Source organism: Struthio camelus, chromosome 3, assembly GCF_040807025.1.
Source record: "Struthio camelus isolate bStrCam1 chromosome 3, bStrCam1.hap1, whole genome shotgun sequence".
Classification (NCBI taxonomy): Eukaryota; Metazoa; Chordata; class Aves; order Struthioniformes; family Struthionidae; genus Struthio; species Struthio camelus.
The window spans coordinates 2,030,052-2,054,213 of record NC_090944.1 but is presented as its reverse complement, the minus strand read 5'-3'; the positions used below and the strand labels follow the sequence as shown (position 1 = coordinate 2,054,213).

At 51.8% G+C, this 24,162-nt stretch overlaps 1 protein-coding gene across 2 annotated transcripts in view; it reads left to right on the top strand.

Moving 5' to 3' along the window:
- The first annotated feature begins 4,251 nt into the window (after positions 1–4,251).
- The window catches only part of SELENOI (selenoprotein I), a 37,544-nt gene continuing 17,633 nt past the window's right edge, over positions 4,252–24,162 (top strand). The window contains exons 1-3 of one of the 2 annotated variants that reach the window (XM_068936672.1): positions 4,252–4,431; positions 22,994–23,062; positions 23,409–23,517. In XM_068936672.1, coding sequence (XP_068792773.1) covers positions 4,384–4,431; positions 22,994–23,062; positions 23,409–23,517 — 226 coding nt within the window. In that variant the 5' untranslated portion in view covers positions 4,252–4,383. Of the gene's footprint in view, positions 4,432–14,108; positions 14,234–22,993; positions 23,063–23,408; positions 23,518–24,162 lie in introns of those variants that run through there. The other variant, XM_009669659.2, reaches the window with a different exon arrangement.

Genomic DNA, 24,162 nt, shown 5'->3' with positions numbered 1-24,162 from the left:
TGCCTGATTGTGGCACTTGTGCCCACCGAGGGAGCGTGCAGCGGGTGGTGGGCGCTGGGGGGGCGACAAAGCCAGGGAGAGCGCCCCGAGGGGAGGAGAGACTGCAGAGAGACGGAAGGAGCCACCTCTTACCCCGCTGCCTCGCTCCTTCGCCCCAGCTCAACACCACGCTCTCCACCTGCTCGCGCACTCGCTCGCACACTCGCTCGCTCGCTCGCTCGCAGGCAAAGTGACAGCGGCACTTCCCCCAGCCCCACCTCCAGAAAGACCCCGGCATTGTGATGCCATGGCCACATCACTTCCACACACCTTGTCTGCCAGGGCACCCCCAGGCCCCACCTGACGCTGCTCTCACCCAAACCCCAACAAGGCGCAGCCCGCCAAGGCCAGCCCCAACACAGCTCCCGCCAGCACAAAGCCCAACCAAAGCCCAGAGTCGTCCCTGACAAGCCCATGCCGAGCCCGTGGCCTTTGCGCGGCACGGCCGCGATGCTGTGTGCTGGCCATGCCGCCAGTGCCAGCACTGCTGGCTCCCCAAACGCTTTGCCCAGGGCCAGCACACCGCACACTCGCCGATGCCTCACAGCCCAGCGGGCTCTGGTGGCACGTCTGGGTGGCCGCGAGGGTCGGCTTTGCATGGCTGTGCAGCTGAGGAGCTGCCAGGTCCTGGGGCGGGCCGGGGAGTCAGGCCCTTTCCCTGGCGCTGCCTGGATGGCTGCACAGGCAGCAGCCGGCCCAAGACTTGCAAGGCAGGGCTGGGCGAGTGCCCGGTTGCTGTTACGGGCCCTCTGCAGGAAATGCTGGACATGGGGCTGGTGCCTTCCAGAAAGCCCCATGCGGCATGACCCTGGAGGAGGCAACGGCACGTTGCAGCACGCCCTGCTGCCGGGTGCCGCGGGCCCTGGCCCACTGCAGCTGCCTGGTGCCCCTGTGGCCCTTGTGCCCGGGCCCTGGCAGCCCCCAACTCAGCACTCTGCCCGCAGCGATGACCGCAGCAGCTCTCTGGCTGCTGGGAAGGCAGCTGCTGCAGGGCCAGGCACTGCCCCTGGGCCCCCCGCCCCGCTGCCCAGCTTGCAGAGTGGCTTTGCTCTGCTTTGTGTGGGGGGGAGGCCCCTCTGGCTCCCTGAGCTGCCCACCACCCCGTGCAGGGCCGCTGGGGAGGGCGCAAGCCCCCTGCATGGCTCCGGGCCAGGAGGCACCTCTGAGGCATGCTGCTGCGGGGCTCCCAGGTGTGGCCGAGGGAGCCGGCTCCCTCGCAGCACAGGTATGTGCTGGGTGAGGGAGGATCAGGACACGGACCTTGGTCCCATCCTTATGCTGCCCAACTCACTCCCCTTCCAAGGAGTGTGCAGGAAAAGAGAGGGCTGTAGGTTTTTTGTGCCTTTTTGCATTTGAGGTTTTTGGGGCAACTGAATGGCACAGAGAGAGGCACTTCTATAATCCTGCAACAGTCACCAGCTGTACAGTTGAAATCAAATGCCTTGGTGAGATTTTGGAACAAGTATCACTCTGCATTCCCATAAAATCTTGGACAGAGTTGTGTGTCACTCACTTCCAACAAGGGCACTGGTCTGATGGGAGAATTGCATCTACTTCAAGGAGGTGCTTTCATGGTGTATTTGCCCAGGCATTGAACGCTCTGCTTGCCCAAACCATCTCCTCCTTGCCTTGCGGCTCCTTCATGCTCATCTTCTTGTCAGGAGGGAGATGCATATCCAGGTGCCCTTCTGGAGTCCTCTGAAGCTCCCACAAGGACTTGCATGGGGTGTGCGCTGGCCAGTCGATGTGTGGGGCTTTGGGGAGGCAATCCAGCGGCTCATGGCCTTCCTCACTTAGGAACATGGTCTGGTTGTGCTCAAAGCGGACATGCCTGCGTGGTGGGGATGGCGATAGTGGTGTGCAGATGAGCAGCTCGCCCAGCACTGTGAGTGTGGGTGTGGGGGGGAGTGAGCAGTAGGGCCATGAAGGGCTGTGGTGGGACAGAGAAGAGCAAGTCGCATCCGTCTGTCTTCTGGCAGTGGGCCTGGTGGGGGCTGGCCAGTGGGCATGGTCTCCTTGGGCATCTGTTGGATTTACCCTTAGCCTCAAATTTTTTGTCATCTCCACCTTTAGAGAGATACTCATTGGAAGTAGCTCTTCGTCTACTGACCTGGGACTCTGCTTTGTTGTGTTTTTTTTTTTTTTTGGCTTTTTCCTCATCTGCAGGTCACCAGCATTTGGGATCTGTCAGAAAAGGGAACCCCAAGGTATGCTTCCTGTGGCAGGATGGGAGTGGTGTTGGGAACGATGACAAGTTGACGCTTTTGAAAGATGGCCCAGATGAGTTGGGTGTCCAGCTGGGTGGCAATTACAGGCACTGGGGAGAATCGGGATGGGGCATGCCTCCTGGTCCTTTCACAAGCTAGGAGGGTGGTAAATCAAACCTGCTGGGGACCAACACTGCAACCCAGCAGGTTCAGATGAATTCCCCTCAGCATTTCTAAAATGCCGCAATCCCTGTACATGCTGTTTTTTACAGTGTTTTGGAGTACGGAAGAAGGATGGCATGGTAGGGTTCAGTCTGAGCTTGTGTGGTGGGTGTCTGCGATCCAGGACTCCATTCAGTGGCCTGAACAGTGAGGCTGGTGCCATCGGAAGTGCCCTGGAGGAGAAAAGGAGAAAACTGATGTTCTGCTAGATTTCTCTGAACTGAGCCCCCAAAAGAGGAGTTGTAAGTAAATATAAATAAATATAAGGTCTAAAGCAAGAAAGTTCAAGGATAATAAAACTTAAAAACAAGCTATTAGAGAAAATGCATGTGAATGAGACCTCAGTGTGCAAATGAAACTTGTCAGTAGAGTATAACCGGAAGAGTCCAGACAAAGGAAAACTGAGTCAGGCCTGTGATGGTACGTCACCATCAGACCACCTTGGACACAGGATCACTCCAGGGTGGTCAATCCACAGCAACTCATTCCTCTCTGCAGCCCCCTTTGGGGTCTCAGAGACCACAGTGGCATTCCTCTACTTAGCTTAAGAAGCTACTGCAGTGACGTGGCCAGTATCTGGGGCTGCATGGATCCTGCCCACCTCCCCACCAGTCTCTGGGCTCTAGGACTCACGATGTGAAGCTGTCTTCGCTGAACAACCTCCTCCTTGTCGAGGCAGCACGGGGAGTGCTCCTGGGTGAGGCTGGGCACCGCATGCAGCGGCCGTCACGATGCGAAGGAGCCGAGTGACCAGCACCGCCCCTACATCTGCTTACAAAATCGCAGCGGAGAGTTGCTGCAGAGAAGACACAAGCCTGGTACAAGTCTACTAACAACAGCAGAGTCAGTCCAAAGTTACACCAGTAGAGCTGGATGCAGGATCAAGCTAGGATCCCAGAAAAAAAAAAAAAAAAAGAAAAAAAAGCAGAGAAATGCAGGTTAATTGAAGAAGATGAGCAGAACTGCAACGCAGGAATATTCTTCCTTCTGTTTGTTTACCGATGGGTAGCAGCTTGCTGGCTAAGACGTGACTAGCGGTGGTGGGCACGTGCGTGTGGGCAGCTCCTAGCGGTGGTGTGCAGGTGCACATGCGTGTAGAGGTGGCGTGCGTGCAGGCACCTGTGCACGTTTTAGAGGCTGCAGACGCTCCCAAAGTCGCCCTGCTCACAGGCCGACGGTGCTCCAAGGCGTCCAGCCCCAGAGCAAAGAGGTTGCTTCCTCCTTTTGGGTCACACCAGAGGCCCGACGACACCTGCCTCCGGTCACCACATGGCTCGGGCGGCGCTCACGGCATCGCCAGCAGGCACGGTCACGGGGGACGTGGCACCATCCCTTGGGGAAGGGCGCTGGAGAGGGGTGACCTGCCCTGGAGGGGGACGCTCGCTGCAGGCTGGGTGGCCTGCAGTGGGTGTCCGTCCTCCGCCCCCCCCCCCCCGCCGGCATGGCGGCAGACATGTGGTGACCGCTGCCTCGGGGACGGCCCGAAGGCGAAGAAAGCGCCCGGCTACTGCCTTGGTGGAGGTGCCCGAGGAGGCCCGGGAAGCTGCAACACCCCCCCCCCCCCCCCCGCCAACGGGCGAGGGCGCCGGCACCGTCGCGGCCCAGGGCCTGGCCGCGGCACCGCCATCTTGTGCAGCGCCGAGCGCCGCGCTCCTGCCGCCCGGCAGGGGGCGCGCCGCGCCGAAGATGGCGGCGCGCGGGGCGGGGAGGGAAGGGGCGGGGCGCGCGCGGTGACGTCAGGGCGCGCGCCGAGGCCGCGGAGGAAGCGGCGGCGGGAGCGGCTCTACGGGAGCCGGCGGGGGCCGAGTGGTGCGCGCGCCGGGTGGCGAACGGCGGCGGGAGCGGCTTCTACGGGAGCCGGCGGGGGCCGAGTGGGAGCGCGCCGGGCGGCGGCGGCGGGGCCGCCCTGGGCGCCATGGAGTACGTGAGCGCCGAGCAGCTGGCCGGCTTCAGCAAGTACAAGGTACCGGGGGGGCACCGGACTGCTCTTCCCTTCCCCCCCCCTCCCCCCAAAACCCCGGCCTCCGTCTCCCTCCCGCCCGCGGCTGTGCGCGCCCTCGGGCCGCTCCCTGCGGCCCGGGGGGGGGGGGGTAGGCCGCGGGGGGGAGGAGGCCCTGTTGGGGGGAGGCCTAGGGAGGAGGCGGTGGGGGTGCCGTGGGGGGGGAGATGCGATGCGGTGAGAGAGTGGCTGCCTGCAACGTCCCCCCCCCCCCCCCCCACCGATGGGGAGAGGGATCGTGAGGTCCTGTGCAGTGAAAGCTTGGCTCCATGCTGAGTGTGTCTTGTTCTTCCCCCCCCCCCCCCACAACCCACCGGTGTCCCCGGTGGGAGACGCCGTGGGTGAGGCGGGGAGGGCTGGGACAGGGGGAGGGGGGGTGCACAGAAAGCCAGGACCCCCCCCCGGCTACTCCCCCCCCCCCCACCGCCTGTGTGCAGTGCAGTGGGGTCCAGCGTGGCACGCGCTGCAGGCCAAGCTGCCCCCCCCCCCCCGCCAGCTGCACTGCATGCAGTGCTGTGGGGTCCCACACAGCGTGGTGCAAGCGTGTCTGTATACCCGGGGATGCCCCCAGGCTGTTCGTCCCTTGGGGGCGGAAAGGATGCGTGCAATGCAGCAGGGGTCCAGTGCAGAGTGATCAGCGCTTGGCCGCTTCCCCACGCGGGGGAGAAACCACACCGTATGTGATGCTGTGTGATGCAGCGCAGGGTGAGCGTGGCTGTGTACCAGGTGCCTCCTCCTGCAACAGACCGTCCCTTGCGTTGAAGGTGGTGTTGTGGGGCGCGATCCGGTGCGCTGCAGTGTGAGTGTGGACACGGGCAAAGCCAGCGCCCCCAGGCTGTTCCTGGGGCAGAGGATATTGTATGCGGTACAATGCGCTGTGATCCTGTGCTGTGTAAGCATGGCTGTGCACGTCCAGCCTGCACCCCCAGGCCATTCCTGGGGGAGTATTGTGTTGATCGTACTGTACTGCACTGCATGCAACGCAATGCAATCGTGGCCATGCGTGAAGCATGCGCCCCTCCAAGAAGGAGGAGTCCTTGCATGCAGCGCAATACAGCGTAAGGCAGTGGCAGTGTGATTGCATACAAATTGTGCGCCTCTGGCTGTTTTCTTGGGCTGGGGGCATGTTGCATGCGGTACAGCGTAGCACGGTACGATGTCATGCTGTGTGGTGTGATGGCACACAACGCCTGCACCCCTAGGCCATCCCTGGGAGTGGGCAATGCTGCATGCAGTGCAGGTGTGATTGCAAGCAACGCTGCACCAGTCTGTCTGTACCCCACTGCCGTGGATGGACTGGGAGTAATGTGGTGAAGCAGGGCCTTTGTGGCATGTCACTGCATGCAGCAAGGAGGGCACCTTGCCAGGCTGTGCTGTGGCTGCTCCCATGCTGGAAGGGCCAAGGAGAGAGCTCTGGGTGTCCCTTGGCCAGAGGACATCCCAACTGGGAGAAGGAGGGCTTGGGGCCTTCCAGGGGCCGTCCCCTTCCCTGGGACCTCCCTTTGCTGGGAGAAGGAGGCAGGGTTGCAGCAAACAGGGCCTGTTGTGTGGGGCTGGAGCATGGCAGGTTTGCCATCCCAGCTCTGTGCAGACCTCGGTCTGGAAGGTGTTTCTCTCCCCAGGTTGCCTTCTGGGCACCTGGCTGTGCTCTTGCAGGGTCATGATGATGGTAGCAGCCTTTTGCAACTGTGCTGGTCACCTGGATAGGGAGGATTTGCAGTTGTTTTGATGAATGGGGCAGTTGGGTCAGCCTGGTGACTCGTATCTGGGATGTCCTGCATCTGAGCATCGTGGCAGGCACATGGCCCAGTCCTGGGGACTTCCCCTGCCTGCGTAGCTCAGGGCCGTGTTGTTTCTGTTGCATGGCTGCTCCACGCAGACAGTCCGATCCGCAGAAACGTGCTGCAGGTCGTCCTTATCTCCTGGCGTGAGCGTGCCAGGTCTGTCTCGTTCTGAAACACTGGGCCCCTTCGAAAGAAGCTGCTGTAAATGCTGACAGGCTCTGCTGTATGTTGTGATTTAAATCCCTAGAGGCTGGGCTTTGGGCCAAAGCATGTGGCATCCTTAGTACAGGGGAGCACTGGGGTGTGGGGGTGTGGTGGAGGTGAGTGTATTTTTTTTCCTCTCCCACACCAGCAGTGAAACTAAAAGGGTTCATCTCACCTTCTCCTTGCTTTGCTCTTGTTCTAGTAGCAGTCTCATTGGGCCATGTTGCTGTCCTCCCTTCCAGGGGGTTCCTGGGGTGTCATTTAAACCTGCAGGGCGGTTAGGACAAGTCTGATGCGCTCAGGAAGCGAAGCATGCAAAGTGTCCTCTTGTATAGTCATCTAACGCTGTCAGCGCTAGTCTGGATCTCTTCCTAGAGTAGTCTGTGGAGGCAGGGGTGATCAGGGCTTGCTCTTACCCTCCCTTTCTGCTGACATGCTGGAAAAAAAAAAAACTTTGCAGTGTGAGTTTGAGCAATGTGACAGATTGCATGAGGTTCCCCGCAGAAGACAGATTGTATATGTATACAGCAGTAAATTCTCAATGTATTTAGAACAGCAGTGAAAGGTGGATGTTTTGTGTGGGTGCTGGAAGAAAAAAAAGGGTGAGAACACACTCAGCCTTGAGCCAGCTCCCTTGAGCTGACTAATTTTGTCCTTGTGAAGACAGTGCTCTAGCTTAAGGAGGGAGGCTGTAGTGTGTTAAGCCTGTTTCCAGCAGTGTCTGAATGGTTCATGGTGTTGCTACCTTTCCTTGCTTTACCTGGGGGGTGAGGAGGATCTCTCTCCTCTGGACATGGGGCATCTGCTTGGCCAACCGCAGCAGGAACCTGTGGTGGTGCTGGGAGTTGAACTTGGTAGGGTCCAAACAACCACAGTGTCCTTCTCGCTCATGTAACAGATACTAGCTACCTGGTCCCCAGTTGTGGTCTTCCTGGAGTCACGTCTGATGGGAACCGTGTCTGAGCTGCACCTGCTAATAGGACTCTGAACACAGGCTAGAGTGAGGAGGGAACATCTAGCGTGTTAAGCATTGTGAGGGCAACGTATACTGCTTGTTATTGCCAGTTACATACTGACACTGTACTCACTAGCCTTGGTTTGAGATGGCATGGTGCTGAAACACGTAGTAGGTGTCTGACTGAGGTATCGTTCCCTCATTGGCGCAGCTGAATGAACAGAGGCCAATAAACCTGTGTATGCCCTGAAGGCAGGAGTGCAGTCTTACTGGCAGAAGTAGCTTTGCTCGAGAGATTGTGGTTTTACTGAATCAATAGGAACTTTGATAAAGCAGATAGGTTCACACTTAGTGCTCCAAGAGCATCCTTTCTTGTGTATGCTGATACCCTGTCATGTGCTTTTCAGGGTTCTATAATGCTGTTAGTGTAAGCACCTCTAGGTGAAAGCTCTTTGCTGAGGATTGCAATAAACTCTATTGAGAAAAGCAATTAATACTGACATAACAGTGTGCTCTAGGGTTAATGAAGTCCCAGTTAGTCTCTTTGCAGTGCTCCCTTCCTAGATGTCTTGTTTGCTTAGGGAGTTTTTGTTTTCTTTGCTTTTATAGTCTTCAGAAAGTGGCTGATCTAGGCATGAATCTCTAATACTGGGTCACAGATTTCCAGCCTTGCTTCAGAGATTGAGACTTGTCCAGCTCTGCTCTTTCCATGTCACGAACGTAGGAATCTAGATCCATTACTGCTCCGTTGCTGAACACTAGCAGTTCTTACTCAGAAAATTTCTGTGACAGTGCAAGCTCTCACCCCGAATGGATAGAGCAAGAAAGGTGCTGCATGAAATGTATAGTGATGATAATACAAGATAACAGAAAGGTAAGTTGTCTGGTGAGCTGTTTTCTTTGCCTAGTAGCTAGGGTGGGCTTGCATTAAACCTTAGGGGAGGAAGTATCCCATGAAGTGCATGGCAGCTGTGCAGGAGGCTGCCTGAGAGCGTGGCTCACATTACTGTAACTTGAATACGTGCTCAAAGCCAGCAGAGCTGGAAAGCAGCTTAGGACAAGTGATTGCTCTTAGGTGAGACAAACCAAAAAGGTGATGCGTGGTCAGAACAAAATCCTGAACAGGAACGATCTGTCAGTTCCTACTACAAATGTCCCTGCTGCCCTTGATGCTGCCTCTGTCTTTAATCTGGGCTTTCATGTGGTAGCTCTCCTGGCCAACGCACCATAGATCTGGAGGACAGCAAGCAGCTTCTGGGTGAGGTGGAGAAGGCAACATGCATCTAAGGGGAGGAACGTGTCCCTGCTCTTGAAGAGGAGCTGATGTCTTTGGAGCTAACAGAGCAGGAGCAGAAGAGCTTCTTGCAAGATGATCCACCGATAACTACAGCAGCTCTGGCTGATTTGTTCCTTGTGCTGCTGCCAGGGGCGGGTATGAAAAGTGGCAAGTCAGAAGCTGCCAGATGGTTTTAGCTTTGTAGAGTGCACGTTTCTGCTGGCTGTGGGAGAGGAAGGTGTGCACTCCTCCTGTCGCAGACCGGCTCAATTCCCACTGGTGGGATTGTTGTACAGAGAACAGTCTTTTATCTGCTCTTGGAGAAACACTGAAGAGCTTGTCTGTGCAAGGAAGCTGTGCAGCAAAAAGTGCAGTGTTATTGTAGAGTCTTTAATTATACCTCTATAACTTCTTGTGTGAATACTCCTCCAGTAGGAGACCACGCTATTCAGGTGTAGTTGACATAGCTTTGCAGAAAATTTAAGTTGAACTAACCTAAAATGGGTAATTTAAATGGGAAGGACTTCTCTATTGGAGTGAATGTACATCTGTTCTAACTAATGCATTGCACCCGTGCCTGGCTTAATTGTGATAAAGTTTCCCCACAGTGTACAGGATGCTGTACTTGAGGTTTGTGTCTGGCTCTCTGACCACTAAGTATGTCTGTCTCAGCATTTCCACCGACTTGTCAGTTCAGTGCGAATGATTGATGCTTTTGGCAGGACAGAGGTTCTTGATGTCAAAAATAAAACTCTTGTTTCAAGGCTGTAGAGCAGGATGCATGTGTTGGCCTTCAGAGGACATAAGCAAAACAGATGCTCTGTTACTATTAAGTATTAAATGTCCTCTGCCAAGAGGGGTGTAGTCAGACACTGTTATTCAGGAGCATAAATGTTGCACTTGAATGCCAGAGGTCATACTCCGCTTCTTAGAAGTCTGTCTGTTAGAAGGAGGATGCATACAGGGAAACAGCCTCTTATCATCCCTCTCGAGCATGCCTTGTCTCTTCTTCTCCCCAAATCAGTTGATAGGGAATCACTTCCTGGCAGACTTCTGGGCAACTCTGTTCTATAAAATTATGGACAGGGGGAGAATGGTACCATCTGGAACATTCACAGGGATTTCTGCCTGTTATATCTGCACCTGCTTTGCTTTCTCTAGGAGGAAGACCCACTCCTTTCTTCCCTCCAGACTGTCCTTAAGTCCTGTTTTCACAGAGCAACACAAATAACTCTTCCCTTTTGCAAGTTGTCTCTGCCTCCTCTGAAATGTGGTGCCCAAAGCAGAGTGCAGCGCGTGAGCAGGAGCCCTGCCAGCACAGAAGAGAGTGGGAGGATGGCTTTGTGTGTTGCATGCAGCACTCCTATTACTTGTGTTTGCCTGTCTCAATGAGATGCATGCTGCTTTCTGCAGCATCATGACTTTTGTGACTCACTGCCGTGCATCGGGGAGGCTGTGCTTTTCGGTAAGCCAGCTGCCACTGTGTGGAGAGCAATTACAGAAAGTGAGACTAACTGAGCGAGGGCTGAGCATTGCAATTTAATGCGTCCCGTTTGTTAGACAGCTTCATTGGTTTGTCTTTTTGGATTCCAGCCATCTGCCCTAACTTTCCTGCAGCCTTTCCTTCCTTGTGTGGTCTGGATCAATTGCAGTTCTACTTCATTTTATTCATCAATGCCATGTGGAGTCCTGCTCTGCACTGGGGCCTTCCAGTGTGATGCAGTCACTGGTAACTATTCTTAGACCACATCCTACAACCAGATGCACCCTTACTGTGTAGCTGTTTCATCCAGCTCATATAGAAGCAAAGGAAATACTCAAGTGATAACAGTGTTATGTAGTAAGGCTCTTGACACACGTATAATTGATCTCTGCTTGTGTGTTTTCTTCATTTTGTGAGTTGGGTATAAGTGCAAGTAAAAGCCTTGGGACTGTTTGTGTGGGTGACTGGACCTCAGGCTTTCCTTAAGGATATTTGTTATTTTAGAGAGTTATGATTTGGAGGAAACCCCAGGAAAGAAGAAAGTTGGAGTGCCGTTCCTCACATGTGGCATGAGAGCTAGTGTGTGTGATGAAAGGCAATGACACGTATCATATTTGGGTCCAAAGGGTGAAACAGGCTGATGTTTCGCCCCAAAGACTTTGGGAGTGAGCGTGAGTTCAGTAAGAGGGAGTGAAATGCAGTTTGGAAAGTGAGAGAACTCTTTATAGCAAAACTACTGGGCTCTAACATCCTTCCTCTGACATTTCCATGTCCTGGCTTCTGAGCAGGAGGCAGTGATTGCCGCTCAAGGGTAGCGTGCAATGAGCAGCAGCGTGAAGGAGGCTACCGGCAGCCTGCTCTTGCCGATAGCTGTTGCGAAAGAAAGTCTCTTCGTCATGTTACTTGTGTGAGCAGTAAAATGAGGCCCTCTTGGTGTCTGGTGGCCTGAGAGCCAGGGAGTGGCTGGCAGTGCTTTATGTGCTAGGTTTAATTCACTGCTGCTCCCCGCAGTTACCTGTGCTGGGCTGAGGGATCTGCTGTGGGCTGATGCCCTTCTCCCAGCCCAGAGGCCCTTGGCAGATCCCAGCTCTCCTACTTGAGCTTTGCTGGTGCTCTTACCATGGCATCAGACATCTTGGTGCCCAGAGCAGCTGCTGCAGGGCACCTTTAGCGGTGAAGGGTGTATCTCCTGCCTCATCTTGCAAAATGAAGGCTGTTTTCCAACCGCTTATTCCTGAGGGTGGAAAAAAAAGTCTCGTACTAGAATAGCTGTTTGGTTGAGAGCGTGTGAGCCCTGGGTCCCCGTGGAGGTTCACGCTTAGCCGACTTGGTTTGCAGTAGTATCTGTCAAGCATGGTTGTCCTGCAGTGTCAGATGAGGTGCTCTTCCCCTCTAACTCGGCTGCAAGAAATCTTTCCTTCCATGGGCTTTGGAAAATGTTTGCTATCTCCTCAGCACTTCTGAAATTGCTAGGAATAGCACACTTAAAACTACCGCGGAAAGCAAGGCTACAGATGCTACACTGCAACAAGCAAATGGATGGAAACTGTCTATGGCAGGATGTTGGTGTGTGTGTGTTTTTCTTGTTTGTTTGTTTTTCCTTCTTCAGGCTTCTCAAGAAATATGAGTCCATAAAGATACATCTTCAGGGTTGACTCCCCAGAATGCTGGAAGATCGGTGTGTGTCAGTGACTCTTCAGACTGATGGAAAAACAAGAAAACTGGTAGTGAGGTAGCAAAAGGGAAGACTTTGGGCATTAACAGTGTGGATGTGAGGCTTGAGGTCGTGATGACAAAAGGCCACTCTGTGCCACCTCCAGACAAATAGCTTGCATTCTTCTGCAGGGTCGTTTAGGATGAAGGATGTGGAGGAGGGGAAGCCTTTGGGCCCTGTTCTTGAATCACTAACTCCTTCCCCAAAGGCTCCTTTAATTGCTCTGAAACAGAGAGGATGTGTGTGTGTGTGTGTGTGTGTGTGTGTGTGTGTGTGGCTACCTCTAAACAATGCAGTGCTCTCTGAGCACGCTCTGGCTGCAGTGTTGCAGAGGATGCTGTAAGAAAGTCTAGAAGACCTCCTAGATTTCGTGACTTTGAAGACAAGCAGCTATAGGATAGAGAGGAGGTTTCTCCTTTCTTCTGTTCTTCAGTTAAATTCCAGGTTTGAACCTCTGCCCAGCTTACTGTCCCTTGCAGCTCTTGTGGTCTGAAAACTGCCCAGCTGTCTTGGTTGGAGGAGACAGCAGGAGCACTTACAGGTTAGCTGGAAACAAGCAGCCTGCCCCATGAGCCTTTGCTAAGCTTTTGCTCTGTGCTAAGCAATGAGACGAGGTTGAGAGATTTAGCTTCCTTTCTAGAAACGCTTCTGACATGTATTGTGAAGTCGAGCTCGTCCTTTCCCAGGACCTAGTCTGTGTGCCCACATCCCATCGTCTCAAGTAATCCTGAGATTGTTGCTAGCAGCTTGGGCTGCCGTTCACTACTGCCACGGATCTAGTTTCTGGGCTGTATCTTTTGCTTGACAAGATTTTGAAGATACAGAACTATGTTTTGATGGGGGTTTCCCAGTCTCTCCGTTTTCAGTTGCTTAGTGGCAGTGGTTAGTGCTGGAATCCCTTTGTGGTTAGAGATGCACTGCTACTTCAGTGCACAGTGGGTCATGCAGGGTTGCCTGGGAGGAACATCAAACCTCTGTGGGATCTTGTATGAGAAGATGATTTGTCTAGGAATACTTAGATCGGCTGTGTTCACTTACAAGCAGCAGATGCATCAGCTGTCAGGCAGAGGTTGCTCTTCTGCATGGTGATCTGTTGTAAAACTCATGGGCTGACAGCGGTGCTGCTAGCAAACAACCTCTGCCCCTTTCTGGGGAGGGGAGCTGCCTTTGGCCTTGTGCATTGCCGTTTATGTGTTTTTTTGCTGTATGCCCTAAAACTAAAGGCCTTAGTAAGGCCAGCTGGTGCGTGCAATGGATGCAGCTAGTGGAGTCCTTGTCGTCTCCCATAGTGGGCATCCTCCCCGCTCTTCTCTTGCTGTGGAGGTGAAGGGTGCAGCTCTTGTCCTGCCCAGCTGACTGCTGCCCGCTTTTCTGCTTTTGTCCCATGCTGAGATGGAAGGTTACTGCCTCTAGCTGGTGTTTAGGGCATGTCATGCTACAACCAGGTGTTTTTGCATGCACGTGTGCAGTGAAGGAGTAGGAAGCAGAGCTGGCTCCTCAGCAATGTTTTGCTCTTCAGGTTCCCTTTTACAAATCTCTCCCTTGGATACTCTGCATTCTTGCTTTGGGTAAGAAATCTTTGCATGCAACTTCCCCCTTTGCTGTCCTGCTTGGAGTCTGCTGTGACGATTGTGTATGTTTCTGTGCCCTTCCCTGTAGGAAGCAGGCAGCTGGCAGAGCCCTCCTGGCTCTGCTGGGTTCTTCCTGTCCCTGTTGTCAGGGTCAACAAAAAGCAAATCCCCAAACTCCTGGCTACAAGGATGTGAAAAGGAAAGAGAACTAGGGGAGGTGGGTTCCAGTAGTATGCAAGCTGGCGTATTGGACTGTTTGAGTCCTTTCTGTGTGCTGGAGGAGCCTTCCTAGCCCTGTCAGAGAAGGGGAAAAGAGGCAAGGTTGGCACATCGTGTTCAGTAGAGAGCTGCGTTGCAGCTCTTCCTCGAGTGCTGGCCCAGCGTTGCAAGATGGGTAAAGTTACTTCTTTGCACAACAGCCTTAAATAGAGTGGACTGTTTTCTACACAGGTGGAAGTAGCTCTCTAGAAGTTAATTCTCCCCCATGTGCTCTGGCAGCATGAACAGTGTTCTTTGGCAAGGAATGGATATTGGGAAATTACAGTAATGAACTCTGAGGGTTTATAGCTTCCCAGGGAGGCCTCACTCTCTCTCTCGAGAGAGAGAGTGTATGGTGAAAAACATTCTTTTTCTCTTGTCAGGTAGAAGAAACTGATAAGATCAGAGTGCGTCTTGAGTCTCTCTAATTGGACCGAAAGTCTGCTGTGACATTTATTGTTGAATGTTGAATCTTGGCTACAGTGAACCCCATCATAAATGCCATTCTCTGCTAATTAGCAGTGAGTATCTGGCTTGGTGGAACTGTTTGGAAGAGAACCTGAGTACATTACAGAAATTAAAGTATCACTTCCAGTATCTGGCTCAGAACATGGCTGTGTTATTAGGGCTCGCCTAATTGACTTGGCTTGCTGCGCTTTGTCTTGCACAGAATGGGATGGTTGGGCTTACAAAGTAACACCTGTTCGTCTGTATTTGTGTTAATTGTAAATTCCCCCTCTCAAGAGAAGGGGAGTGAGGGATATAGCTGGGTAGCAGTGCCTCACTCTGTAGTGAATTAGATGCTTTGGAAAAAATGTGTTATTTGTCCCTTTCAGATGGGCTCTGCTGGAACTTGTAGAAGGGATTCTTCCTTCCTCCACCCCTGCAGTGCCCTGCTTCATCTGTAATCATTTCCTAATGTGCGTGGGTTTGGGTTTTGCTTTGATAGGTACACTTAATTTCGACTGATTCTTTTTCTTAGTATTGTCATGAATTCTCTGTTCTTGCACAGCCTTGCATGCTTTCCTGGAGGAAACAGAACGGATTAGTATCACACGCAGCTCTGTGCTGGATTCAATGCGCTTCTGCCCCAGCCTTGTGGCCATCCAAAAAGGGGACTGAGGCTGCAGTCTTGTGAGTGGCTGCACCTCTCTGAGGGCTTGCTGTCCCTGAAAAGGGAAGCCCAACCTGCAAGTGGCCAGTTCAGCTCACTAATCCAACAGGAAATGGATTTGTTGGTCATTCTCCTGTTAGGAACCTCAGGAAAGCACAGAGTGGATGGTGGAAGTGGAAGTGTGCCTGGAGAAGGGGAGCAAGAGCAGGCACCTCCTCTTCCCCTGCCACCTAGGCCATCAGCGCACTTAAAACTGTAGCAGGAGCCTTCTGAGAGAGTGAGAACCTCTTTCCTGGCTTTTGATATCTTCCTGGTCTCTTCCATTCTGCTTCCTTCAGTGCTAGAAAAGGGCTGTTTCCCCCCTTTTCTGACTTGCAAACTACCTGTTCAGGCTCTGATCCTCCCCCTCAGATACTTCAGTCCTCTTGTTCCAAGTCTGAAGCAGCTCTGGTAGGAGTAAGAAAGTCCCTCGGCCATCACAACGTTGTTGTAACAGGTTTCCTCTGTGTGTGTGGTTTTCTTCCCCTCAGTCTTTCCTCCCCAGCGTTGCTACCCTGATCCCTGGCCTCTCACTCCAGAGGCTGGTCTCTGGCTTATCTTCCTCTAACTGCATCCCCGCCTTGGGCCCCTTAAGTTCTTCTTTCCTACTCCTGTGCTTGCCATCTGTGTATCCTTACTGCAGCTGATCGCTTTGAACTGTAGCGGAAGCGATGGTGACCCATATTCGTATATATTTAAAGCTCTCTGAGAGGGAGCACTCAGGGATGCAGTAGAAATTGGCAGGCTGCAGTCAGGAGCCTGCTCTGCACGTTGTTGCTCCATATTGTGTATCCATGGGAAAATGATTTCCCTCCCTCACCCCCCTGGAGATGGGATGGGGCTGGGACACAGCAGGAAGGTGGCTGCCTGCTCCTTCCCGCCCTGGGGTGACACTGGTGCCAGCCCAGAGTTGCAGCTGTCTGAAGGCATTGGTTAGACAGCCAAGGAGCAACTTGAGTGCAGGCTCTGCCTGGAATGAGACTCTGTAACCTGAGCTCCTGTGTCCACCCTGGAGTGGCCACCGGCAGGACCCTTAATGAGCTGCTATGCTGGAGAACAAGACTTCTCTGCAGAGGAGGGGGCCAGGCTGAGGTTAAGCCAGGGCAGAGGTGTGCTGTATACGAGCGCTGCCTGGTGCTTTGTATCCAAGTGTGTGTTATCACTCTTGTAATACATCTGCTTTGAGGCAAACCTGTTGTCCTGATGAGCGTTCCTCCTCCTGAAGCTGCTCCCTGTTGCCGGCACAGGGCCGTTGCTGTGCGTTCTCCAGCTGCCAAGCTTGTGGCTTCTTCAGCTGCCCTTATCTGCAAGGAAGAACGAGCTTCTCCCAAATGCTCGTCGCTAGCAGTTCGCTGGAGGAGCGGTCCCACGTCTGTGTTTACAGAAGATAGGGATAATCTCCCAGATGGTGATGGGGAGAGCTGAGGCTCTGAGTGTGACAGGGTGTTGGCAGAGAAGAGATCTTTTTTTTTTTTTTTTTTCCCCAACAAATTTACGCATCTTGTGGGGTTTGCGGAGCTGAAACAAAGCTTCTAGCTGATATGGTAGTTCCTCTTGGAGGAGAAGGGCTTTGATCTAGGTACAATCCACTGCGTGCTGTGTTTTGAAGCATCTCTTAATTGCTAGAGGTCTAAAACGTTTACAGTGGAGAATGAAAAAAACGGGCAGGAGGAGGAAAGTGGTGTCGGTACTGAGACTTGCAGTGGTTATTGGTGTTTGATGGATGGATGCTGGCTGTTCAGACAGGTCTCAGCCTTCCCTTGGTGTCCCGCTGCTCTGTGCATCCCTCCCTGCTGCTGTGCAGGAGACAGAAGGGGCATCCTCCACACCATTTTTTTCCCTTGGTGAGCTGCTGTGAGCGTGAGCTGCTGCTGCTCTTGGTGGGAGTAAAACCTGTTGGTTCTTGTGGCGATTGCAGATTTACTATTGTCAGAATACTTCATTCTTTTGCCAGCTGCGAAATGACCTTAGAAAAGATAAACAGAACTCAAGTTAATAAGTACCATTAAAGCACGACGCAGCTTTTAACACATCAGCAGTGTGTGGGCATAGTGCAAATGTGACTTGTTTGCACTGGCACGGCTCTGCTCGATTATGTTTATCGGGGATTGTCAAGTTCACTGCCTCCAGGCTTATCTCAGGCCTGATAGGAAAATGTTCTTAGCCTTGTGCCTTCTTCATACTCAGAGAGATTTATAGGAAATGGCCTTATAGACTTACTGGAGCTGTACTACCCGGACTCTCTCGGCCCCGTTCCCGGTTACAAGCCTTGGAAAGACCTACAGGTGGCAAAATGTTCATTCCTCAGTGGCCATAATGCCACCACCCCTCGTCAGGGACTAGGCTCTCAAAGCCCGTTTGAGTTGGGCAAGGAACGAGCACGTGACTGTTTGACAAGTGGAAAATACGGTTTTCTGTGGTGTAGGCTTTCATCTCCAAGGAACCTTCCCCCTTTTCTTCTCGCCCTACCCCAAAAGGAAAGTGGTGCAGATCAGTGTTTGTAAACAGGGGCCGCGTGCTGTGGGATGGAGCCAGGCTTTTAGGTGTCAAGTAATGAGCAATGCCAGCCCTCTTCCACCAGCTTCAGGCTGGCATCATCCCTAATGCATGGTCTCCATCTTTGTGTTGGGTGGAGAGGTTTAGCCTGAGCAGCACTGGTGATGTGACTCGGTCTGCCACCAGTGCTGTCCTCCCTCAGCCCACCCCACATCATATTTGAAAGTTTGATACTGGTGTGTACAGAGTGCCCGTACAACAATGTTCTAGTCTGATCCTGGCTCCTGGTAACTGAATTACTTCAAAGCTGCGTTATTTTTCCAGGCAGGAAAGCTATTAGTAGAATCTAGGCTATAAATCTGTATTTTCCTCCTTGGACACATAACTGGATCTTCCGGAGATGTCCCGGCTGCATGATTAACATTACTTTTAAGCTATGTGAGCCATTCGTGCCTCTAAATCCCGTAACAATGGCAGTCAACGGCACTGTGGCAGCTGGGGCTGTCTGCTGTCCTGCTGGCTTGTCCTATGGGCCCTTGCTGGGGTGCTGCAGTGCATGTAGGCGGAGGTCTGTCTCATGGCAAGGCTCAGGCTTTGCTTTTGTAAGCATATCTCAAAAACCTGTAGCTAGCTTGTAGAGGCAAGGAGGAAGAGTAGTTTACGCCATCCTTCAGCATGCACAGTCTGGGATTTCTGATCAGCTCCAACCTAGCACTGTTGCTGTCTGACCAGGAACTGGACAAGCGGGACTCCTTTGCTGAACTGATTCAATGCTTATTTAGTACCAAGCGTGCATTTGCTGTTCCTTGCCCAAAGCTGCAGTCTCCCTTGGTTTGTAATTCTGGCCACTATAGTCATTAGCTTGTGCAAAGAGCATACAATAAATAGGTGCATCTTGGCTGGCTCAAATGTCCAGGTAAAGAGTTTCAAAGTTTAAATTATACTGAAATTCAAAAAAAAAAAACCCTGCCTCTGTTCACAGCTTTTGCTGTGTGTAAGAATAGTTACCTTCAGTTGAAAATGTTATCAAGCAGGATAGGAGAGCCTTGTTGGGTGCGTGGCACGCCTGTGAACCCGGGCTGAAGAGAGCCTCGGTATATAAGGATTTTTAAAAGCATATGTTGCTGCTTCGTTTGGGGGGGGAAAAAAGTTCCCGAGGAGTGGCTCCCCTTCCAGCGTTGGTGAGATATATTCTGCTCGCATGCTAATGCAGTCTTGCTTCATGTGGCTCAGGGATGTGCAGGGGAGAGTCGCCACAGATGCGTAAGCCGGACAGATTCGGGTGGGATCTGTCTCTAAAGGGTGAGGAGATGGAGCGAGCGAGGGTCTGAGCTGGACAGGCCGTTCTCTCTGCCGTGCAGTCCGGCTGTATGCCGCTCCTCCCTGCCTTGGGGAAACGTCCCTGTCTGGGTGTCTTTATGCTGTATATGAATCTAGAGTGGCGTCTCTGTTCTTAAACTGCCTTTTGGCAGGGAGCGTGTCCTGTGGCTTTCCTGGCATGGACGGGGCACAGGAGAGGCTGCCGTTGCACGATGTAAACGGCGAGACTGTCACTGCAACGTTGGCTCTGCCCTTTTCTAAGGGAGTTTAAAACCAAATCCTCAGGGGGCCGTCTGGGTTAGGTTGGCTCCTTCCTGCAGAAGAAGTGGTATCTCTGTGTGTGATGCTATTTTAGAGCAGGCTCCGTTGCAAATGTCTGCTTGCTTTGGGAAGGAGACTCTGGAGCGTGTGAAATTCTTTCCCTGCGCTCGTACCTTTCATTTGACCTTCTCTCCTTGAAAATGAGAGAAGTCGGGCCTAATCGATGGCGGTCATCGGCCATGTTAGAAAACTGACTCGGAGAAGGATAATAGTCGCATGCATTAGTCACTAGACCATTGTGTAGAGATGCAAAATGGAAAAGATGATGCTAATTTGCAGCAAGGATGAGGTGACTGAATGATAGAGTTGGGGCTGTGGCAAGCTAAAACACGACTACTTTTATAGCCTTGAGACTATTTCATCTGAACAACTGAACCAACAACTGAGCAGGAAACAAACTTTGTGGGTGTACAGGCCATTTTTCAACTTGTTGCTGTAATGGGCTGTTGTGCTTCAAGGCACTAAATTTTTAGGAAGGAAACCAGAATGTGTAAGGCTTAAAAATAAAAATGAGCTATGTCAAGCCAAGCGGCGTAATGCTTTACACTGCATCTGAATTTACTTCCAGAGCTCCAGTCGCTCCTGCTAATACTTGAAAGTAATGTTTGGGCTAGACTGACCAGCCAATGTGATTGGATTAATTCTGCCAACTGGGAATCACAGAATCACAGAATCGTTTAGGTTGGAAGGGACCTCTGGAGATCATCTAGTCCAACCTCCCTGCTCAAGCAGGGTCACCTAGAGCATATTGCCCAGGATCACATCCAGACGGGTTTTGAATATCTCCAGCGAAGGAGACTCCACTACCTCTCTGGGCAACCTGTTCCAGTGCTCTGTCACCCTCACAGTGAAGAAGTGTCTGGAGCTCCAGAATTGTCTGGAGCTCCGAGATGGATGCGACTGTAGGAAGGAAGCCAGGCGAAAGCAATCACAGGGAGGCTTGGTATGGAGCGTTTTTTTTTGGTTTTTTTTTTGAGTTTTGTAACTGAAAATGCCGGGCGGGTTGTTGATATTCCTGCTGCAAGCGGCTGTCCTGTGCTGTCAGTCTGGGCGAGCAGCCTTCCAGCCCCGTGCCTGACTCCCCAGGAGTGCCGTTTCCTTGGCATGGCGAGCCCTGTGCTGCAGCCAGCTGCAGCTCACACCTTTCGATTTATTGGCGTCCTCTGAGCTGACAAAGCGCTTACCTGCTTTGCTCAGCAGGCAAAGACGCGTCCCTCTGGGAGAGCGGCTGATGGTGGTTGTGTCGGCGAACCTCTGCAGAAGGGCTTCCTCCTCGCCCTGAGAAATGGGTCATTCAGGGGCTTTGAGTTCCATGTGTAAGACGGGAACATGTGTCACCATTGGGAAAAGCTGCTTATTGCCCGTTATCCTCCTCTTCTGAACGTGGCAGGGGGAAAGAGGGGAAAGCTTCCCACAACAGGGACTTGGAAAAACATCCTAAAGGTACCTTAATAACATGTACGTATAAACTCCAAAGTGCTTCTTCTCGCTTGTTCCAAACGCTCCATTTGGTTTCTCATTTCAGGCTGTTATGGAGATAATGAGATTTAATCAGTCTCTACATCTCCTCCTCCCCTAAACATTAGTTCAAATCTTATTACCTTACAAAGCATTTGGAATTTTGTCTTTCAAAATTACATTAAGCTGGGATGGAAATTCCTTGTGGCTTAAACCTCGTCTCCATAAAAGCATCAGAGTTCAGGGTTTTGTTCCAGCGTTGCAGCTGTGCAGCTCGTACAGACTTACTGGCATGGAGAGACTGGGATGAGCAAATAAGCAATGTTTAGCTAACGTGTAGTGTGACAGTATGGGAGGATCCATCACAGGGATGGTAGGGAAAAACTTGGGGGGGGGGGAGGATAGAAATTTTTGCTAAGGATGGGATTCAACACCGTTAGGAATGTAGGAATAAAATGTTACAAATGCTGTAATGATTGGAAAAAAAAAAAAAAGTAGGTGGGCTTTCCTCCACCTGTTTGTTGAAAGAACGCTCTGCAGGCTTGTGTTCAGAGCTGCAAGCAACGAATCTGGCGTTAATAAAGCCCTATGTGAATGCTTCTTTTGCAGATCTTTAGAAGAGCAGGCATGTTCTCATTCTTCAAGCGCTTCAGCCCCAAAACAAGTTAGCAGCAGCTCTCCATTGCCCTGAGAGACTGCTCGTAGTCTATGCGGTCGGGGCATGAACTCCTCTGTGCGCTCTGCTGGATCAGGTGCCCTTTCCTCATGGGAGCATGTCTTCTGTGGGTTGCAGCTTTTCCTTTTCCCATGACAGCAATCTGGAGCGTCAACTCGTTCTTTCTTCCCAACGTCAGAAATGGACAAAGTGTCCCTTTTTGCTCCCAGGAATGGGGTTTCCAAAGGAGGAGTGGAGAATAGAGGAAGGACAAGCTGTTGATTAAGAGAAGATGCTGGTTAGTGGTTCAAGGCCTTGGGGTGGGTGGGGACTTGTAGTTGCTATCTGCTGACGTGTTTTGTTTTAACAACTCTAGGAATTCCTCTTTATCTCAGTGAGTGCATGGGTTACACCTGCGGCTCTGCAGGAGAGGAGGCGGCTTTGATTGCTCTCAGTAACGCTGCTCTTAAACTTTCCCCTGGGATGTGGTGATAGCATGAGGTGAAAGTAGGGACCAATGTCTGATGCAGTGGAAGAGTTGTGCAAGTGTTGTGTCTCGGTGTCCTGGCTGTTGGGCTTGTTGTTCAGAGCGAATGGGTGCCCGAGGTTGCCATGCTTGGCGCTGAGCACACTGAGCACGTGCGCGGAAGAATTGGGGAAGAGGACTTTAGACAGGATAAACTCTACTAGTAAATGGCCATGAGGTAGAAGGCAGATAACAGTTGTTTCTGGTTCTCTTCAGAGCCAATCATGTGAAATTTTAACTTTCTAAATGGAAATTGTACTGTGGCTTGTCTGGGCCTTGTATTTGTGGTGGTGTGTTTTTTTTTTCTCTTTTTCCTCTACTTTTTCCCTCAAATAACCAAAAAACCTTTGAAGTGAGCAATAAGAACTCCCGCTCCCCATTTCCCAAGAAGAGCGGTGACCTCTGCAGAAATTGCAGAACGGTCACAGAATGGTCAATGGTCAGAAATCTTAACTCCTTAATTAAAAGGAGCCCTTCTGAGCAGTGCTCTGAGAGCTGTCCTGCACCCAAGGGCATAATGATGTTTGCTCACCAGTTCTCTGCCTTGGAAACATGAGCACCAGTTCCCAGCCCTGCTGGAGCGCAGAACTGGGAACGGACCAGGAACAAGATACTGATGCTTTAACAAGTCAGTGGACCTCTGCCTCAAACTACCCTGTCTTATTAAATAAAAATAATGCAAACGGTGCACCTGCAAACAGTGAACACAAAGCCTGCCCAAGGCAAAAATCTTCCTGTTGGGTTCTTTAGCCTCTTGTATTCCAGCTGCCTCTATTTAAGGACAGAGAAAGGAAATTGCTGTCTTAACCTTTTCTCACCCAGCGAGCACTTCTGCAGCGTTTGGCTGTTTTGTTTTCCCCCTCTGTAATATCAGGTGTGGCTCGAGACAAATGCCAAAATCAGTGGTCCATCCCACCATGGCCACTTTGTGTTCCCTTGCCTGCTCTGATTTTGGTCCCCACCTGCTGTGGTGAGGTTGGGAGCTGGGCTGGGAATCCTACATCATGCGGTACCAGTGAAGCAACCCACGCTGCGCCTGTCTCACTGCATTGGGGAGCTGCTGTCTGTACTTCTTCCACGTTTTTTTAATGCTGAATGACCCCCTACTTAAATTCTAATGACACGCGCGTGACTTGGAGGCAGTCATGCATGAGCTGCATGGTGGTATAGTAGTTTATGTGGCATTTTGAAGTCCCCACAGACCCTATGGGAGAGGAGATTAGGAATAGTCCTTTTATTTACCCTCCAACTCGCAGTAAAAAAGTGGGTCCACCCTGGATGTGCAGGAACTGTACCTTCTTGCAAGAGTTATTGGCGCCATAACTGTTGTTTATTTTCTCTCTCGTTCACAGTACAGTGCCGTGGACAGCAACCCCCTGTCTCTGTACGTCATGCATCCGTTCTGGAACACGATAGTGAAGGTGAGACCTCGCGTGCCCTGTGAGTGGGGATAGCAAAACACTGGTCTCTGCAAAGTCTTCTGTGCAAAACACTGTCAACTTGAAAGGATCTGCTTCGGCTGAAAAGACCCGCTTGGTTTGTGGTGTGACTAATGCAAGGGGTGCGGTCATCCTGATCGCAGCCTGCACCGAGCTTGTTGCGTCATAGCCTAAAGCTTTGTGTTGCCCCGTAATAAGTCAGATGTGACTAAGCAGCATTGTCTAATGCCCATGATTGTAACCAGGCTTCTGCCATGGCCAAGAGCAGTGTCTAGTCCTTATTACATGTGTTAATGAGTTCATGTGTTCTTTTGCTGATTTCCCATAGATCTTCCCTACCTGGCTGGCCCCAAATCTGATAACGTTTTCTGGCTTCCTGCTGCTTGTCTTCAACTTCTTCCTCATGGCATACTTCGACCCTGACTTTTATGCTTCTGGTAAGGCTGCCTGTTTCTGTTTGGATGTAAAGCATCGGAGTGGTAAAATCTTTCAACTTCTCTGCTGCAACTTCTGGTGCTTGATGATTAGCCTTGTTAATCTGGGCATTCCCAGAGCCAGGTGGCTGTGTCAGAGGAAGGACCGTTTGAAGAGTTGAAGGTGGAAGTAGCTGGCCTTCACGACAAAGACTTGCCCAAATATGACACCTTCCTTCTAGCTGCTGGGTAGATGTGTGCCTGGCTGGGGGTATGTGGGTAAGGGAGGAGGAAATAGCTAAACTTTTTTGAGTAGGAAGCAGCTCTGTTTTCAGAGTTGAGAAAAACCTAATGCCTCCTTTTTAAAACAAAACAGTATGAAGCGTGGAATTGCTTTCCCGAAAGTGAGCAAATAGAGCCTTGTTGTTTGCATCCCAGCTAATTTCCCCCTTGCAAAAACAAGCCAACGCCACGTTCAAACTAACAAAGACAGAACCCTCTCTGTTTTACCATTCTGCATATTTGCAAGGATGCACACAACTTTTTTAATTGCTTGCATTAAAAACTACATCTTGTCTTGTTGTTGGATTCAGAACGGCAGAGATTAGCTAAGAGAATGAAAGTTGCAATGTGTTACCCATGTACTTTCCATCCGTTCTCTCCCCTGCC